The sequence below is a fragment of the Cajanus cajan genome, chromosome 5, assembly GCF_000230855.2.
Source record: "Cajanus cajan strain Asha chromosome 5, NIPB_CcT2T_4, whole genome shotgun sequence".
Taxonomy (NCBI): domain Eukaryota; kingdom Viridiplantae; phylum Streptophyta; class Magnoliopsida; order Fabales; family Fabaceae; genus Cajanus; species Cajanus cajan.
In genome coordinates this window covers 23800835-23816633 of record NC_138521.1, presented here as the reverse complement: position 1 = coordinate 23816633, position 15799 = coordinate 23800835, and the positions used below count along the sequence as shown (strand labels likewise).

Sequence of the window (15799 nt, the reverse complement as noted above, 5' to 3'; positions counted from 1 at the left end):
TTTAATAATTTGTCTTGACTTTCTCATTGAATAATCAGAGGTATATATACAAGGAGGGACTCAAAAGATAAGGATCGATCCCTATCAATTCAGCCAAAATATCCTAACCAAAATGAAAAAAAGGGACAATAGGACAGCAGGACAAAAGCACAATAAGACAGCAAAAAAAAAAAAAGATTCCATGATCCTTGGAGCCAATCAATAGGAATAAGGCACCAAGTCATGACAGCTAGCCTAGACAATCTGTAAAATATGAAATAACAAATTACAAGATCCCCCCTCAAGTTGGAGCCATTATGTCAAGCAGGCCCAACTTGTTGATGTTTGTATGAAAGGGATGTGAATGCAAGGCTTTGGTGAACATGTCAGCTAGTTGTGCAGAAGAAGAAATTGGTAGAAGATTGAACAATCTTGCTTGCAATTTTTCCCGCACAACATGGCAATCAATTTCTATGTGCTTAGTCCTTTCATGAAATGTGGGATTCCGGGCTATGTAAATCGTAGATCTATTATCACAGTAAATTGAGGCAGGGGTAGCAACAAAAACATGTAGATCCTTGAAGAGAAAAAAAAAAGCCATTAGAGTTCACAAGTGAGGGCTGCAAGTGCCCTGTACTCTGCCTCCGAAGAAGAACGAGAAACAGTTGACTATTTTTTTGACTTCCAAGAGATCAAGGATGATCCAAGAAGAACACAATATCTAGTCACAGAACGCCTACTATCAAAACAAGATGCCCAATCAGAGTCTGCAAAAGCTGATACTCTAAGTGAAGATGCAGCAGAAAAGAACAATCCTTTTGCAGGTACAGACTTCAAGTATCTCAAGACCTTATGAGCAACATTCATATGTGAATCCATTGGTTTTGACATGAACTGAGAGAGTTGTTGCACAACGAAAGCTATGTCAGGTCTTGTTGTGGTTAAGTATAACAATTTTCCAATGAGACGCCTATAACCAGTAACATCATCATAAGGTTTGCCATAAGCAGCACACAACTTAGTTGAAGGATCTATAGGAGTGGGAGTGCTTCTGGCTGCAAGCAATCCATAATCTGCCAACAATTTCAAAGTATATTTTCACTGATTCACAACAATGCCTTTCTTGCTTCTGCCAATCTCAAGTCCTAAGAAATATCTCAAGTGCCCCAAATCTTTAATTTTTAACTGTGAATCCAGAAATTGTTTTACAGAAGAAATAACATGTATATCATTTCCTGTCAACACAAGATCATCAACATAGACTAAAATCGCAGTGAATGAGCCATTAGTTTTCTTCACAAACAATGAATAATCTGTTGTAGACTAAGAAAAACCAAGAGAGAAAAGGGCTTCAGATAGTTTGAAATACCATTGTCGACTAGCTTGCTTTAACCCATATAGTGATTAATTGAGTTTACACACCTTGTTTGGGTGAGAAGATGTGAGTCCAGGGGGAAGTTCCATGTACACCTCTTCATGCAAATCTCCATGGAGAAATGCATTGTTCACATCCAATTGTTCTAAATGCCAACCATTAATAGCTATAAGAGCCAATACAATTCTAACTGTAGTCATTTTAGCAACAGGAGAAAAAGTTTCAAAATAATCCACTCCCTCCAATTGAGTATACCCCTTTGCCACTAGCCTTGCCTTATACCTCTCTACTTTACCATCAGCATGAAACTTGATTTTATAGACCCACTTACAGCAAATGGGATGTTTTCCTAAAGAAAGATCAACAATAGTCCAAGTGTTATTTTCTTCCAAAGCCTTTAATTCAGCATTCATGGCATTTTTCCAACAATCTAGTGTACATGCTTCTTTATAGTCTTTTGGTTCATGTAAAGAACTTGTTGAAAGACAATAATTTCGAAAGGAAATCGAACAATTATTATAAGAAATCACTAAAGAAATGGAATGAGGAGTAGTGCACTGAGAATTTTTACCAGAAGGTGCCTTGGTTAAGCCATTGGAGAATAGGTTGAGAGGATGGTCCTTGAGATAGGTTGGCTGGCGTCTCACTTTAGTGGAGTGTCTCAACTCATTTTCTGAATATTGCTGCAAATCAGTAGCAAGGGCATGTTCTGTTTGAGGGGCTTCTGAATGGGGAAGCGATTCTATATTGGGTGGTTCTATGGTAGTGTGTTCTGCATCAGAAAGTTCAGTTGATGGTAATTGATGTGATGTGTTACCAAATTCAGAATCAATGGCATCTAGACTCAGGTGTGAATTAGTGATCACACCATGTGATAAAGAATCTGTCATAGAATTATTGGAATCATTAAAAGGAAAATTTGTCTCATAAAAGATCACATTCCTAGAAATAAAAACTTCTTTGGATTGTAAATCATAAAGAATATAACCCTTTATCCCTTCTTTATATCCTATAAACACAGATTTTCTAGCTCTTGAATTAAATTTCGTCCTATGTGCTTCCAAGGTGGATGCATACGCCAAACAACCAAAAACTTTAAGGTGCATAAAGAGAGGTGGTTTGCTATATAGTAGCTCATATGGTGTTCTGTTTTCAAGCAAAGGAGTTGGCAACCAATTGATCAAATGAATAACATGCTGTATAGCGAAATTCCAAATTTTTTTGGGTAAGTTAGCCTGAAAATTTAAGGCTCTTGCTACATTCAGAATATGTTGGTTTTTCCTTTCAACCACCCCATTTTTTTGGGGTGTCTCCACACAACTAGTCTTATGCAGGATCCCTTTACTTGAAAAGAACTCATCCATAGCAAACTCAACTCCATTATCACCCCTTAGAGTCTTAAGTTTTGTTTGGAACTGAGTTTCGACATAGGAAATGAAACGTTTAATATGTTCTCTAGTTTCACTTTTAGTTTTCATTAATATAACCCAAGTATGTCTAGAAAATTCATCCACTAATGTTAAAAAATACTTGTGACCATACAAAGAAGGGATGGCATAGGGTTCCCAAATATCCGCATGTAACAAATCAAAAATTTCATTGGAATGTGATTCACTTAACTTATAAGGCAATTTCCTTTGCCTAACACTATGACATATATCACATGGTGATACTTCACTATACTTGATGAAAGGAAATTTCAAAGTCAAAAGTTTAAACTGAAAATTGGACACATGTCCGAGTCTATAATGGCATAAGATATTACTATTGGTAGTACTATCAGAACTACTGCAGCAATATTTGATGGAAGATTCATCGCCTTGAGGTTGGTGTTTTTCTGCAAGTACTATCACAAACAGCCCATCCTTCAAATTAGCTAAACCAATCATCTTCTTGGTAAATTTCTGGACAATAGAACATGTTGTATCAGTGAAAGTCAAGCTGCAAGGTATGGTTTGTAACAATTTTGTAACAGATATAAGATTGACCTTAAAATATGGTACATACAAAACATCATACAATATTAGGGTCAGTGAAATAATAATAGTTCCAGCAAACATGGCAGAAATAGTATAGCCATTTGGTAACAAAATAGAGATAGGATTTATTTTGTGATATTCTTTGTAAAAAGGGAGATGAAAGGTGATGTGATCAGTGGCTCCCGTATCAAGTAGCCACTGACAAAATGTATTACCTGTTGGTGTTGTATGAGGATTTTCAAGAACAGAAGTATAGGTTGAGGATTGAACCATGTTTGAAGCATGTACACTTAGAGTAGAAGACTTGTTAGACTGTTGGATTAGTGCCAAGATGTTTTGATATTGCTCGGGAGTAAATTGTCCACTTAGGTTCTTGTGATCAACATGAGTAGACAATCCCATTGAACATGCAACTGAGTTGGTATTGCCATCATTGTTTCTTGAGTTTCTGAATCGATACCCTGGTGGAAATCTGACTTTAAAGTAACACTCCTCAACTGTATGATTAGTCTTTCCACAGCAGGTGCAAAATTTTGAAGCTTGTTTACCCCTACTTATACTAATGGTGCTTCTGCCTCTCCCTCTGTTGGAGAAGGTTCCTCTTCCTCTACCAAGTTTTGAACTTGATTGGCAGCAACATTTAGAGCCAACTTTGAAACAAAATCAGCAACAATTTCTATGTTCATCTATCGTTCTTGTTGAACAACTAATGAAAACACTTTTGTTAAAGGTGGTAAAGGGTCAAGCATCAAAATATGAGATTTAACATGTGAGTACTTCTCATTCAGACCTTTAAGGAAACAAATGACATAATCCTCACCTCTATATTTTTTAATTTGATCTACTGCTCCACAACTACAAGAAATAACACATGTGCATCTTGGAAGAGGCCTAAAGTTTTCTAACTCATCCCATAAAGATTTAAGCTTGGTAAAGTAATCTGTTACCGTGAGGTCACCTTGGTGAAGTTTGTAAAAATCCTCCTGTAGATCAGAGACTCGTAACAAATCTCCTTGAGAAAATCTTTCCTGTAAATCCTTCCAAACTGCAGAAGCTTGGTCTATCCATAAAATAGAGTGCAGAATGGCTTCTGTCATAGAGTGATGCAGCCATCCTAAATCCATGGTGTTGCATCTCTCCCATGCTCCATAGAGAGGGTCAAGAATGGTAGGTGGCTTCAAGCTTTCATCCATAAACTTGAACTTGTTCTTTGATAAAGGGCTAATTTCATGGCTCTAGCCCATGAATGATAGTTTTACGTCTAATGGAGGAAACACCAATACCAATGATGGGTTCTCATTTGGATGAAGGTAATAAGGATTAGAGATGTCAGAGTTTGTAATCATACTCTGGTCCGCCATGAAGAGAATAATAAGAAAGAGTGAAGAGGAAATAAAATCAATATTGTGATTGGGGACTAGAGCTCTGATACCATTTTAGGATTGGTTTAATAATCTGTCTTGACTTTCTCATTGAATAATCATAGGTATATATACAAGGAGGGACTCAAAAGATAAGGATCGATCCCTTTCAATTCAGCCAAAATATCCTAACCAAAATGAAAAAAAAAGGACAATAGGACAGCAAGACAAGAGCACAATAAGACAGCAGAAAAAAAAAAAAAAGATTCCATGATCCTTGGAGCCAATAGGAATAAGGCACCAAGTCATGACAGCTAACCAAGACAATTTGTAAAATATGACATAACAAATTACAAGAAAAGGTATGGATTTGTGAGGTTCACGGACATTTGGGATGTGAACAAACTCGAATACCAGCTAGATAAGATAAGAATAGGTGACACGAAAATTCATGTCAACATTCCAAAGTACCAACGAGGAAGGAGGAAAGTGGAAGAAAAGCAGAAAAGGGAAGCGGGAATGCACTGCAAGTTTGAACAACAAAGAGCAATACATGCCAAGCCACAAAATGGACTCCAAAAAAAGACTTATGCTAAAGCTCTAACACAACGTGGGGGCAAGAGCTGGACGTGGAGAAAAAAGAGTGGTGGTAACTCAAAAGAAAATGAAGATTAGTGGAATGGACTAGACTTACAGGTGAAATAAGACAATATATATACAATGGATGCAAACAAGTTGGGTAAGAAGACTAAATAACCCAACAATGTTTGATAAGATTCAAGAGGCATTTTGATAGACTATGGCTAAGGCCAAGGAATCCAAGAGGTGATATACTAAAAGAACCAAGAGGAATGGGATGATCTTAAAGACCTTTTTCTTATGTTTGTACATATAGTAGCTCTTTTGTATAGGTTATTTTTGCCTTTGTATTTGTGAGGCACTTTACTTGCTTTTTCTAGTGTTTGTATACTGATTTTAAGGTAGGCTACTTGGAGAGTTTAACTCCATTTAACCTCCCTAGTTGATACATTCATTTTGTATTTTTGAGTAGAGAAAAGGGGGTGACATTTAGCAATACTTGAGGGTGTGACTAGTAATTGGGCTAGAACTGGGCCTAGGCAAAATTTTGCATATTGGACTCATTTTGCTCCTAATTTTTCATAGATTTGATTTAGCTAGGTCTCATCATCATATGATGAACCTAACTAAACCAAATCAAATTTTTTTGAAATAAATCTTGGAGCAATTTGGAGCCAAGGCCGCCTAGCATTCTCTCTTGTTCATGGCCGAAAATTACTAGTTTTCCTTCTAGTTTTTGAAGCTTCTCTTCCAAGTTTCTAAACCATTGTAAGTTAGGCTAACCTTACCATGGTTCTTAAGTGAACCATGGTCAAGGATAGCTTCTCCTACAAGTTTTAGAAACCATGGATGGTTAGCTACACCTTACCATGGTTCCTAGTGAACCATGGTTAAGGTTAGCTTCTCCTAGAAGCTACCTCCCCTATATATTTGTAAAACCCTCTCTTGTAATCACTTTTGGACATTTATGAGAATTAGAAATCAGATTTCTCTCTCATTTTCAAGAGTCAATTTCGTGAGAAACCTCCTCCTAGGTTCTCTCTCAAAGTTCCTTCTCCTAGAAGCTTGGTTTCTCAAGCTTCTTCACTTCTTCAAGAGGTAACTGAACCTCTCTTAGGTGCTTCTCCACCATTGGAGAATCCTCCAAGGTGATTCTGCCACCTTCAAGGAGTTCAACCTCATGGAGCATTTCGGTCCTTGAATGGAAAACATGGCCAAAATTTCTAGCTTCTCTTACAAGCTTTGAAGCTTTCCTTCCAAGCTTCTAAACCTTAGAAGGTTTGGCTGACCTTACCATGTTTCTTAAGTGAACCATGGTCAAGGTTAGCTTCTCCTACAAGTTTTAGAAACCATGGATGGTTAGCTACACCTTACCATAGTTCCTAGTGAACCATGGTTAAGGTTAGCTTCCTCTACAAGCTACCTCTCCCTATATATTTCTAAATTTCTCATTGTACTTCACTTTTTGGAGATATGAAATCAGAATTTGACTCAAATTCTCTCCTCTTAAAGTCCTAAATTTCATGGAGAAACTTTTTCTCTAAGTTTCTCTCAAAGGTTTCCAACCTTTTAGCTTGTTCAACAAGCTTCATCACTCTTTCATGGAGTAACCGAACCTCCTTGGTGATTCTTCTCCATTGAAGCTTCTTCAAAGGAGTTCCTCATCCAAATTCATGGTCAACCTCAAGAGTTTAAAGGTCTTGGAATGGAGCACTTGAAGATTCATCAATCTTCTCCAAGTAGTTCCATCACATTTGTACCGTACGAATCTTAGGAGATAAAACTAAGGTATATAGGAGATGATATGGTGCTTATTACTAGAATGGATGAAGAATTATTGAAGGAAAAGATTGAAGAAGCGGATGGTATATTATCAATATTGCACTACATTCAAAAATGGACTTCGGAGATTGTCATAGGTAATAGGTTAACGTGGATGAGGTGCTATGGAATTCCGATTCAAATGTGGGGGCAGGAGGTATTCTCAAAGGTGGTGAGGTGGTGAGCATTGTTGGGTCATTAAGTAAAATTGATAGCGCCATTAACAACTTTAACAGATTGGACTTTGCTCATCTCCTTGTCTATACAAATGACTCACAACTCATTTAATCCAGTAATCTAATGAGAATTAATGGTCGAGAAAGAAGAAATTGCCAATCCTCCTCCTCATTTGAACAATTTAGGTTGTGCTAACCATCAGGGTTTGGGCCAATGTGCACATTTGGGCCTTACAGATTTTAAAGATCATTTAATCTCTCTTGTTGTGTGCCTTGATATGGACCACGCCATGACTAGCACTACAAGAAAAATCAGCATTATCTACGGAATTTTTTCGTAGATAATGATGAAAATCCGTAGATAACTGATAATTATCTACGGATTATCTACGGAAAAAAATCCGTAGATAATAAGGTCGTAGATAACATTATCTACGGAAATTTTTCCGTAGATAACGTTATCTACGGATTTTATCTACGAATTTAGAATTTATCTACGGATGCGTTTATCTACGGAATATATCTACGGATGCAGTTATCTACGGAAATTTCCGTTTCCGTAGGTAACTTATCTACGGAATTTCCGTAGATAACTTACCTACGAAAATTTCCGTAGGTAACTTATCTACGGAATTTCCGTAGGTAATTTATCTACGGAAATTTCCGTAGGTAACTAATTTCAACATTGCATGAATTATTTTGTTTACCTTTCCACACCAATCTTTATAAATAGTTTTACCTGGTCAGAAATATTAATAAAATCACTTATCAGGTTTCTTTAAATATCTTATAACCACAATATGAAATCAAACATCTTTAAAATCTAAATACTCATAGCAATTATGCATAATTAGATTCCATGTCATAGTGTAAAATAAGACTATTTTTGCATAAAATTATACATAATAAGGATCCAGCCACCAAAAACACCATTGTTTCCCACAGATAAGGATCCTTAGGGATCACAACAGGTTCAGGGTACTCTGACCAAGTAGAAGTCACAAGAGACAAGCCTAAACCAATGAGGGTATTGAAGATAGGACCGGCATAGCAACCTGATATTGCTACTTGAACACCCTCTTGTCCACCATTTAAAGCCATTGTTAAATTTGTCATTAAATCACCAATTGAGTTCCCCCAAGCAAGAACTGTTAACCCTAGCGTTTTTAAGAGAAAAAAATCAAAACAAAAATCAAACACATTTCTTCAATCATTCATAACAACCAAAACAAAACATAAATTCTGCTAAATTAAGTTAAATACTCCAACTCACGGGTAAAAGCAGGAAGATCAGATCTCTTCAACACCCTCAGCCTCTTCACTGTCGACACAAACATGCTGCCAAGAAAACACATTAATATGGTAAGTGAGATTATGAACGAACAATAGATTATGAACGAACAAACTTTGGATGACACATACTAGTTGCCTACAATTATGAAACAACACTAAAATTACAATTAATGTTTTAACATGTGGTAAAATTTACCCATGTTATGAGGTAAAAGTCAGCTGTACAAGTTAGAAACAAAGTTTTAACTTCAGATTCCTTCCTGTGTTACATGCTAATAGGAGTACTAAATTTCCATCTAGATCAACACCAGCCTCAATTCAATATTAAAATCAATCTCCCATGCTATCATTATTTGATTATATAAATTCCAAGTTACTATAATTTGATCATTTTATTTATTTCAGGAGTCAATTATTAAAGAACCAATTTGGTCGATCATCTATTACAGTTTATTTATAACATACAGTTTCGAAACTTATTTTATAATAACTATTAATTTTATGCACCATTTTAACTACCACCATTACAATTTTAACTACTGAAGTGATTCCAGTTTTGATTGTTATAGATGACATAAAAGAGGAATATACGAATGCCAAAATAATTGTACTGTACTATTTAGCATTATTCATAAGTTGAGGAAATATAGACTAAAAGTGAAGTGGAGTTGGATTTCTATTCACTTGTTTATCAGTAGCATTCAATATGCTTTTATATACCCACCACTCTAATTGTTTGGGTGCTAAGTTTTAAAACTCCTTTGAAATGTTTCTGACTAGTTGACTATCATTCCCAAAGTTCTCACTATAGACTACAAAGGCAATTAAATTATTACCGACATATTGTTTCCAATAACTAAATTATAAACACAAAATTAAAACAATAACACAGGAAAGCCGAACTGACTCGCTGGCATGGAAAAAAATATTGAATTGAATAAACAAGAGTATATTCCCCACTTCCTACCAATAAACCCGTATTGACTTTCTTTTCCTCTTCCTTGTTTTGATTTCCACCAGCACAGGAATCTCTTTGACCAGAATAGCAGCTAGAACAGCCAATGTGAGATAAATTCAACTCTGCATCAAGCTCCATTGTCACAAAAGAATGAAAAAATATGAAAGCTAATTATTATAAAAGATCAGTATTTTACTTTAAAAAAATTTGTTAGCTGAAAAAAGATTGACTATTAGTATAAGCTAGTGACTATTCAATTGCGGTAATCAAGATTGAGATTTAGGCTTAGTTTAGATTAGCATCTAGCTTGAGAGCCTTTTGATTGAGATAGGTATTTGATTCCTTAACTTGCAAAAAATCCCTTGTAAAATCCCAAGGCTTAAATAACCATAACCATCCATTTAATCTCCAAAAGGCTTAAAAAACAAGAAACTCATCCAACCACGCATCAATAATCAAATCCCAGTTGTTGTCTATACTATATAGTATATTTAATCACATCCTAATTCACCTAGCAGGCTAGCCCTAAAATTCCTAACACACCAAATATCAAAAAGTATTTATATATACAAGTTGGAATAGAACAATCATATTTTCTAAAAAAAATCAATTTTTCATGTGTCTACTCAAACACATATAAATCCATTCACTCAAACCCATTCTTTAACCAAAGTCAACTTTGCAAAATCAGGCTCATATAGAATAAAGTTTGCAAACCCAAATCCAAGCACAAACTACGTTATTTAAAAATCAATTTATTTGGATAATACAACAATCACATTGTTAGACATTTTGAATCACTACAAACAGAATATAAAATAAATAAATTAGATACTTTAAACGACATACTGGACACAGAATGAAGCATCGCAAAATCAAAACAGAGGGCTATATCAACTTTGCAAAATCAGGCTCATACAGAATGATGAAACAGAGGAAACAGAGGAAACCCTAAAATGAAACAAATACCTTCACAACAGAGTCGCACAATAGGACGACTGCGTTTCCGAAAACCTCCTCCGGGAGTTCCTCCACACCCTAAAACATTAGCACCCACGCATTTGTACAAGATGAGAGAGGCAAAAACAACCAAAACACAAAATGAAGATACGCACCTAAAATGACTTCCCTGTGTTGCCCTTCGTCGAATACGACTTCAATGTTTCCTTCGAGGGTTGTTGAAGATAAACGAGCGTTTTAGGTTTCACTGAGTTGAGAGGGTGTGCGAGAGAGAGCGTTCTAGAGTGAGCAAGAGGTAGGGTTCGAGAGTGCATTTGAGAGTGTTTCAGAGGGTCAGCAACTATACTCATTTTAATTTTATAATTTTTATTTTAAAAAGTATTAATTAAGTTTTTATTTATTCAAATTTATTGAATTTGATTTATTTTAAAATTAAATTTACTCTTATTTTTTAAAAATAATTGAAGTTAAAAGGAAAAGAAATTTGATTAAATTAAAATATTTTAAAAAATTAAAGACTCAATTGAGTATTTTCAAAATAAATTTAATATTTAAATAAGAAAATTAATTATTGAATCTTTTAAAAATAAGAGAACCAAATTTAACTTAAAAAATATTATATAAATTATATAAATTATTATATAATATAAGAAATATTTATAATTAATATAAATAGAAATATAAATTATTAATTGTTATATTAGTTTTTATTTGTTAAAAAAATTCAATCTTTAATTTGTTTCTTACGTTTAATAACATTATTTTTATTTTAGAAGGTATCAATTAAGTTTTTATTTATTAAAATATGTTAAATAAGTTATTTTTTAATTAAGTAAACATTGATTAAATTAATCTTATTTTTAAAAATTAAAGATTCAATTCAAGTTTCTCAAAAATATATAGTAATATAACATTATAAGATCTTATCATATAAAAACTTATTATATAAGATCTTAAACAAGTATTATTTCTTAAAACATATCATTATTCATTGATCTTATTACATAAAAATTTATTATATAATATCTTAAATAAGTTATTTCTTTAAATATATCCTTATTTATCGGATGTTTAATAGTAATATAATTTGTTGATATCTTTATTAATATAATTCGCTGAATATCTAATTAAAACTTACATCGTATAAAATCCAAATTAAAGAAAAAGGTAACAAACACATGTACCATGACAACTAATAAACTAAAAAACCATAAACAGAAAATGAAACACAAAAGGAAAGCAAATTATATATATATATATATATATATATATATATATATATATTAAAGAAGATGGATCTTTTTACTCTAAGAGTTACATAGACTTACTCCGTTCAATAACTCATTTTCTCTATGAAATTTCAATTATCTAACCGTTCAATTTAAAGTTCTTAATGCATAGATCAAATATGTAAATTGTTAGAAAATTTAAAAATCATTTGATACTTCGTTTCATTAATTTTAATCAATGTATAAAATGATTCTATGATTATCCGTCAATTTGAATTAATGAAATGAAGTATCAAATGATTTTTAAATTTTTTACAAATTTGTAAATTTGATCTATGCATTAAAATTTTTAAATTGAACAGTTTGATCGTTAATAATAATTAAAAATTATTTATTTATTTAGGTTATCACATACCATTATACATTTCATGTCTTTAAATCTTTTAATAAAAAGTTAAATTAATAACTAAAAATTATTTATTTATTTCTTAAGAATTGAGGGTATATAATTATCCATTATTTTGGAGACAAAAATTAGTTATAAGATGACGTATATATATTTCCCTTTATCTATTACTATATACATATAATCAAACAACTATATGTTTAACTATTTTTCTTCCATTCATTTTCTCAGTCTTTCTGTCTCTGTCTCTATATATATATATAGACAAACAGGTTATACTAACAGTAATACCGGGTGTAACTTTTATTAAGTATTACACACCACTCGATAATTAATTATTATATTATGAATAATAATAATATATATATTTAATTCATCTTTAAAAATAATTGAAGTTAAAAGGAAAAGAAATTTGATTAAATTAATATATTTTAAAAAATTAAAGACTCAATTGAGTATTTTCAAAATAAATTTAATATTTACATAAGAAAATTAATTATTGAATCTTTTAAAAATAAGATAATCAAATTTAACTTAAAAAATATTAAATAAATTATATGAATTATTATATAATATAAGAAATATTTATAATTAATATAAATAGAAATATAAATTATTAATTGTTATATTAATTTTTATTTGTTAAAAAAATTCAATCTTTAATTTGTTTCTTACGTTTAATAAAGTAAAACTGAATTCATCTTTTCTTTATGTTTTCCATTAAATATGGTACACAAAAGTTAAAGCTATTCATTATTCTAAATTATATTTTAATTAAAAATAATTTTTTAGTAAATAAAAAGTATTATAATAAATAATTAAACTAAAAAAAATAAATTATATAATAATTAATTTTTTTAATGATGTTAAATTAAATATTTTAATTATTTTATAAAAAAATGTTTTACCTACGGAATATTATCTACGGAATTTTTCCGTAGATAATTTCCAGTTATCAACGGAAATATCCGTAGATAAGTTATCTACGGAAATTTCCGTAGATAACTTATCTACGGATATTTCCGTAGATAACTGGAAATTATCTACGGAAAAAATTCTGTAGATAATATTCCGTAGAAAATTAAATATTATCTACGGAAAATATTCCGTAGATAATATTCCGTAGATAATTAAATGTTATCTACGGAAAAATTTCCGTAGATAATATTCCGTAGATAATATCAATTTTTCTTGTAGTGTAGGGATATACCAATTGTGGGCCAATCCTTAGTCCCTGGTGTTGATCAGGAAAAGATACAGATTAACCCTCAAGGTGCTAGAAAGGAAAGTACCATAAAACATGTGAACACACCCTCACTTATTGGAATGCGCAACAAAGGTGCAATGGTAGAGCGAAAAGGAGAACCCTGATTGGGAGAATCAACAAAGACAACTTTAATGGATGCAAATGGAGATGATACGCCACAAATACAACCAGCAGGGAAAGAGATTAAAAGTCCAAATAGGGCAGGTCTATCCAAAATTGCCAGAAAGAAAAAAGGTAAAGAGGTAAGGGCAGTTATTCACTCTCTGTGTAACTCTATGACTGAGTTAAGCATTATGAACTGTAATAGAATGTTTTGGTTAAATAGGGATGTAGTATAGGCACACAAGTAATAGGAAATAGGGAAAATTTTGGGGTTGTCTTATGTAGGGAATGAAGTAGAATTCACAGGAAAACTAAAACTCATGGAAGAAAGGGATCAAAAGGAAATCAAATGACAACAACAGAAGGCAAGAAGGGGTCAATCAAAGGGTGCTAAATGATGATTATGTCCCATAACCTAAGAGGTCTAGGAGGGAATACAAAATGGACATTTATCAAAAATTTGGTTTGCAAGGAGAATATTAAGATATTATGCTTACAGGAAACTAAGTTGTTCGCAATTACTAATTCTCTATGTTATACTTTGTGGGGCGATCAACATGTTGAATCAGTAGTACTACTAGCAATCAACTCTACAGGTGGGCTATTGTGCTTATGGAACAAGGATTGTTTCAGTGTGCTAAACATTCTTTTTGGACAATGGGTACTTGGGAATGGAAGGCATATTGGAACAGGATAGTCACAAAGTAATAATTGTGAATGTTTATGCCACATGTCACAACGCACAAAAAAAAATATCTTTGGGATTCTCTAAGGCAAAAAATAATGGGGAGTAGTACAAATATGTGGTGTATTGTGGGGGATTTTAACAGTTTCAAGTCTATAGAGGAGAGACAAGGAACACGAATAGGTGAATTTGGTGCAGCAGATATGTGGAAATTCAATAAATTCATAATGGACATAAGGCTTTAAGACATCTCCGTGGCAGAGAGAAAATTCACTTGGTATACATCAAATGGGATGGCTAGAAGTAACTTAGACTGATTCCTCATTTTAGGTGACTGGTTAGCAATTTGGCCTGGAAGCACACAGTACGTCTTGCCAAGAAATATTTATGATCATTGGTCGATCGTAATGAAAAATGTTTCATTGGATTGGGGACCAAAACTGTTTAGGACTTTAGACTGTTGGTTCGAAGACAAGAGCTTCCGAGGAATTGTTGAAAGTACATGGAGGGAACTAATTGTTACAGGTTCGGGAGCATTTGTCTTGAAAGAAAAACTAAAAGGTCTAAAAGGAAAGATGAAATCATGAAATAAGGAGTCATTTGGTGATATTAAAAAACAATTACAACAGATTTAGAGGTCCTTAAACGAGCTCGACAAAGTTTAGGACTCCAGAGAGTTGGAAGACGACAAGAAGAAAAATAAAAAGGAACTTCAAGAATTGTTTTGGTCATTAGCAATACACAATGAATCGTTGCTAAGCCAAAAGTCTAGGGTCAAGTGGCTAGAGGAAGGTGATTGTAACTCGAAGTACTTTCATAACTCCATTAACTAGAGGAAAAGGAAAAATACAATCTGGGGGCTAAATATTGGTGAAGTGTGGACCGAAGAGCCGAAGCAGGTGAATGAGGAAGCATTAAAACTTTTCAAAGATAGATTTTCTGAGACCCAATGCCAAAGACCAACATTGGATGGGGTGTTGTTTAATCAAGTGTCAGATGTAGACAATTTGGCTCTAACAAAACTATTTGTAGAGATCGAGATAAAGGAAGCAATCGGGGAATGCGGGAGTTCTAAGAGCCTAGGCCCGGATGGTTTTAATTTCAAATTCATCAACAAATTTTGGGGAATTATGAAGGTAGATATTGTTAGGTTTGTAAATGAGTTTCATCAATTTGGTAGATTGCCTGGAGGGTCGAACCCATCCTCTATTGCTCTTATCCCGAAAAAGTTGGACCCTTAAGACTTAAGAGAATTTAGACCTATCTCTCTTATAGGGTGTATGTACAAGATTTTGGCTAAAATCCTTGCAAAAAGACTTAAGCTCGTTCTGGCAAAGGTGATTAATCAGTCATAGTAACAAGAATCTACTCCACAACGCCCTGGTTTGTTAATGAGATAATTGACAAGGTAAAAAGGAAAGGAAAACCTTGCCTTATATTCAAAGCTAATTTTGAAGAGGCTTATGACTCAGTAAACTAGGAGTTCTTGGCATACATGATGAAGAGGTTGGGGTTCTTTCACAAATGGATACTATGGATAAAAGAATTCCTACATACTAGTTCTGTTTCGGTCTTGGTTAATGGTAGCCCAAGAAGTGAGTTCCATGTTCATAGAGGTTTGACGCAAGG

At 33.2% G+C, this 15799-nt stretch overlaps 1 protein-coding gene across 1 annotated transcript; it reads right to left on the bottom strand.

The window, feature by feature from the left end:
- Nucleotides 1-4019: 4019 nt before the first annotated feature.
- On the bottom strand, nucleotides 4020-4526 carry LOC145957917 (uncharacterized). Its single transcript, XM_083074345.1, has one exon. The coding sequence runs from the start codon at nucleotides 4524-4526 to the stop codon at nucleotides 4020-4022; it is 507 nt and encodes a 168-aa protein (XP_082930471.1).
- Nucleotides 4527-15799: the final 11273 nt, after the last annotated feature.

Excerpts from the sequence above, each read along its gene's own strand:
- LOC145957917 (XM_083074345.1), bottom strand. The coding sequence starts at position 4,526 with ATGGATGAAAGCTTGAAGCCACCTACCATTCTTGACCCTCTCTATGGA.